The sequence below is a fragment of the Egretta garzetta genome, unplaced genomic scaffold (assembly GCF_000687185.1).
Source record: "Egretta garzetta isolate BGI_Z169 unplaced genomic scaffold, ASM68718v1 scaffold54, whole genome shotgun sequence".
NCBI classification, from domain to species: Eukaryota; Metazoa; Chordata; class Aves; order Pelecaniformes; family Ardeidae; genus Egretta; species Egretta garzetta.
This window is the reverse complement of record NW_009259313.1, coordinates 273,470-278,055: the sequence shown is the minus strand read 5'-3', so window position 1 is coordinate 278,055 and position 4,586 is coordinate 273,470. Positions and strand designations below refer to the sequence as shown.

The 4,586-nt window shown below is 49.0% G+C and overlaps 1 protein-coding gene across 1 annotated transcript; it reads right to left on the bottom strand.

The window, feature by feature from the left end:
* Positions 1-6: 6 nt before the first annotated feature.
* YIPF3 (Yip1 domain family member 3) lies at positions 7-4,580 on the bottom strand. Its single transcript, XM_009636429.2, has 6 exons — positions 3,974-4,580; positions 3,506-3,598; positions 2,847-2,978; positions 2,200-2,313; positions 1,625-1,748; positions 7-312 (listed from the first exon to the last, which is right to left on the bottom strand). The coding sequence occupies exons 1-6, from the start codon at positions 4,004-4,006 to the stop codon at positions 191-193; spliced, it is 618 nt and encodes a 205-aa protein (XP_009634724.1). The 5' UTR covers positions 4,007-4,580; the 3' UTR covers positions 7-190.
* Positions 4,581-4,586: the final 6 nt, after the last annotated feature.

The window sequence follows — 4,586 nt, the reverse complement described above, 5'->3', positions numbered from 1 at the left end:
AGCGTACTTCTTCTGAGTCACTGAGGTGCAGTCCACTCAGCTGCCCAAAACTGCAACCCAAAGGACAGGTCCAGGAAAACAAAACCAAATTTTCTTCCTGCTGTTCTGTCCAGTTCCTAAGAGGCAGCGGGTTATTATGGCCCTATGCAGCCCCGAAAGTAGTTAAGGAAGTAAGTCCAAGCCTGTGCAACTACAGGGTCAATGCAACGGCTTTGGCTGTTGTGTTCAGTACAGCATTGGAAACAACTGGAATGTCTCTGGCAACTCTCTGAAAGGGTGGCATGTTGGGTCCTTCCAATGTGTCCAGGATACCTGCAGGGAACAGAAAAATGGGGAGAGTGGCAAGAGTTAGTTCAGGTGCAGATGGCATATTCCTTCTTGCTTTTCTTTCTGGCCAGGTAGCGGCTGATGGTGGCAGGGCTCAAGACACATGAAGCACATGGAGGCGATGGGAGGAGACATCTAGCCCCCCAAAATGAACAGAAGTAAACACCTCCATCTAAACACCACAGGGTATGGATCAGAGCTTGTCCTTGGGGCAGGGAAACTGCATGTTCCCAAGAGGAACACAGATCCTTTCACTCTGAGGGTACCAGATCCAGTCCCCTGCCATCTGACCTGAATGCAGACATTGCCAGGGCTGCTGCTCTGCTGAGGCAGCTTCATAAAAATCCTCTCCCAACCTCATCCCAGCACAGACCAATTCTTTGCTTTCATCTGGAGATAGACTTGCAGACTCACATCAGGAGGTGCAGCTGGGGGTGCAACATGGAATTTTTGTCACTGCAACATGAACATAGTCCCTGCTTGGCAGGAAATACGTGTACCGACACAAGTGTCCTCCAGTTCCTGTCAGTGACCTTCTCAAGACTGATAATCAGTCTTAGAGATCCCTGAAGGATAAAATATACTCCAAGCAACTTTCTGTTTCATCTGCTGGGAAGTTGCACATCAGAGCTCAGAACCTTCACCATAAGAATGGATTCAGGAAAGAACAGTATTTACATCTAAAAGGACTCGTGTAATGCTGTGCTGTAACCCCAAATTATGCAGATTTCGCTATAATACCATGAACAGACAGACCTGGCTGCCTAAACTCAGAAAGGGCTCTTTTTTTTTTTTTTTTTTTTAAGGGGACCTGAATATGATATGTGTAGCCTGGTAAATGGCACTGACTGGGGAAGAGGCAGCTTCTGCTATCAGTGTTGTACAACACAAGATAAAAAAAGGTGTTACACAAAGAAGGAAAGAGACTTATGACACATTTCCTGATCAGAGAAAATCAACCTGACTTCAGCAAGATTCAGGAAGGAACCAGACATCTGCATGCAGGAACAGTCAGTGCTGTAATGCTTCACTCCTGGGGAAAGAATAAGCGTCCTGCCTCACAACTTAGGTCTTAAGTACTGCAAGTACTAAAACTCAGAGTACCCCACATCTACCTGCTGCCCTACTTCAACAGCTTCCTCTAATAAAGCTAGTGCTGGTCACTCTTGGGTTGCAAACCGGCACAGATGCCCTCAGGTCAGATCCAAACTGTCCATCCCTTCACTCAGAGAGAACAAAAGGCAGGTCCTCTTCCCCCAGATCTATCAGGATGTGTCTTCGTATCTCCCTTGCTTACCTTCTACCACCTTGTGATAAGCAAAGTGCAGATAGAGGAGGAAAAGCATATGCAGAGCAGCAAGGGTCCCACATAGGATGAGCCGCTGGGTATGCCCCACGGTGCGCGACACCAACACAGCAACCTAGGAGAGAGGTGGAAATCAGAGACAAGGCCTCTGGCATTGCCGTCAGGAGCACACAGGAGGATGTTCCAAGTAGCAAGAGCCAGTGGGAACACTGCTCAGAGCCTTTTTTTCAGTTTGCATCACCAAATTTAGAGTAATCTGATTTTGTTTCACGTAGGTGAACCTTGGCCAGTCTTGTCAAGAGTTCAGGATGCTCAGGCGTGGCTCTCCATGGCAGCAGGGGCTGTAAGGGAGCAAACCTCCTGCAGCTGTTTGAATGCATGAGGATATTAAGCCAGGTGTCACCTCCATACCCCAGTGGCCAAATGACTCAGGAACATCAAGCTGTTCTTCTCAGCAGCCTGACTGGCTGAATGAACTGCCTGGCCCAAGGAATAGAAAGCAAACAACACTTCCCTCCCTTTTTTTGTCCCCAGAAGAGGAGGGCCCCAGGCTGCCTGTCCCTTACCATTCGTAGTGTAGACAGTCCACCAACACCCAACCAGAAGACATAGAAGAGGGAATGGAAGTGGATATTATAGGTGACAAAGAGAGTGATGCAGTGTCCAAAGAGGCCATAGCCCTGACAAAACAAAAACATCCATGTTACAAGCATCAGTCCCACACAACGGGCCGTTGATTAAAAGCATCGGCAGCCTATTCCTGCAATGCTCCACCAAAGCAAAGCTTCACAAACCACTCATTCAATGCCAAAGAGTCAACCAGCACAATAATTTTAATAGCAGCTCACACCCGGATAATCTGTCTGAAGGATTCACAGGGATGTCAGAGACTGCAAGAACTTGGGAAACAGAGGAAAGAGCCTCCAATTCCAGAGAAATTAGAATCGCCTGTTTTTCTACCAACAGGCTCTCAGATCAGGAAGTGCAAAGCAGGAGACCTGCACAAAGGAACTGCCTCTTTGTGCTATCGCCATGCCTGGGATGGGGCAGGTCAGAATAGCAGCCTGGAATTCCAGGTCGTCTCTGTGCAGTCACCTGGGACCACCGATTTACAAGGACTTTTCCCATACTCTGGGAAGAGCTCACAGGCCACCCTCGTGCTGGAACACCACGCAGCCAACCCACACCTTGGGGCATCCCCGTCTGTACATACCAACAGCGACAGCATCTGCACCATTGTGATCTGGGCGTTGCACAGATATGCCAGGAAATAGATGAAAGAGGAGACGCCCAACCAGTAACCGAAGCAGGTGCCAATAGCTGTGCCCATCAGCGTGCCTTCCCTCTGCGGAGACAGTGTCAGGATGAGGAGGACTCAAAGAAGCTGCCCATCAGCGTGCCTTCCCTCTGCGGAGACAGCGTCAGGATGAGGACTCAAAGAAGTGATGAGGAATGTCTGGACAGTGCTTTTAGTCACACAGTTTAGCTTTAGGTATTCCTGCGAGGAGCAGGGAGTTGGACTCTATGATCCTTATGGGTCCTTTCCAACTCAAGAAATTATACGATTCCAAGTGATCTGCCAGCACCCAAATCCCACTGCAGAGAGTTCCCAGAGCCTTTCTAGGCATTAGCAAATAGCTGACAAACAGCACCCAGGGTGGCACGTGACTGGCACCCTAGCTCTTCCAGCGGCAGAGCATCAAGATTTCCTCATGCATCCTTCCTCCCATCCCCAAACCAACAGGCTCTTCCTCAAATAAATCTGCTCTTCAGCAAGATGCTGTTCAGTCATGCAAGAGGTTTCCTCTCTAGTGTCATTATGGCAATCCAGAGCCCAGTCAAATCACAACTTATCACTGAGACTCGACGTACAATGATGGTGTCCGAGGTCTTCATCCCATGCAAAAGGATGGCCACCAGTGTGAAAACCAGCATGAGGGGTCCATAAAGCTCACCTGCAATCTTCTACAGGAGGAGACAGATCAGGGAAGGTTTGGTTAGTGCTGCTGAATCCCAGGCTCCCCACCTCAAGCGATTCGAGAAGTGCCTTGGATGAAGTTTATCACCTGTCTGCCTGAGAAGTAACAGCAAGGCCACTGCTGACAGGAGCCAGGCAGAATAGGTTGTGTGATGAGGAGTGTGGGATGTGTGAAACCTAGAGGGCTAGAGCTGTACCAGTACTAAAGGTAGCAGATCGGGGTTTGGAACAACCACAAGAAAGGGTTTACTGGTATTTTCAGAGAGATGAAAACCTAACAAACTCAAGTCCTCAATAACATGGACTACTTTAGTTTTAAAAGGTGTCTGTGGGATGGTCACTTGGCCATGGGGTCAACTCACCTGTGGGAAATTAATCATCTTCACAGGAATCATGGACTCCAGCAGTCTGCATCACAGCCAAGCAGGGAACGACATCAGGAGCAGGGAGGACAAGAGCATGGTTAACAAAATTGTTCAAAAGTAAAAGACCCAATACACCCATTACCAATGTTTTTGGCTGTGGTCACAGGCCTTGGGGGACAGAAGTTCCTTCTAAAGGGTCACATAAGGTAACTAAAGGGGAAGCACCTTACTGTCACTGGGTTAACTTTGCTGAGGAGGGGTTTCAATGAAAACATTTAGGGATTCACTCAGGGGTAAGAGATCATTGACACAACAGCAGGAAGGAAGGGCACCTTTCTTCATCCAGCCTCACAAAATTTTGCCCTTTTGGATATGGCTGTGTTTGCAAACCCAAGAGAAGCCACGTAACGCACCTGAGTAGTAAAAGGTTGAAGATACCCGAAGCCCTTTTTCCTGCCCTTGAGCAGCAATGTGGGGTGACAGTGCTGCCAGCCCACCTGGGGGACCTCATGGGGGGACACTGGGACACAGCACAGCGTCTTTCCCCACATCTGAGCCTTACTGCCAGGCTGCCCACCCCAGCTTGCTCGCTCTGGGGGGCAGACAGCCT

What these genes read in the sequence shown, in the direction of transcription:
- YIPF3 (XM_009636429.2), bottom strand. Translation starts at nt 4,006, where the DNA reads ATGATTCCTGTGAAGATGATTAATTTCCCACAG. An exon ending in AGATGATTAATTTCCCACAG is followed by an intron (nt 3,599 to 3,973) that starts GTGAGTTGACCC and finishes CTCCTCCTGTAG; the next exon opens with AAGATTGCAGGTGAGCTTTA. An exon ending in AGACCTCGGACACCATCATT is followed by an intron (nt 2,979 to 3,505) that starts GTACGTCGAGTC and finishes CTGTCTCCGCAG; the next exon opens with AGGGAAGGCACGCTGATGGG.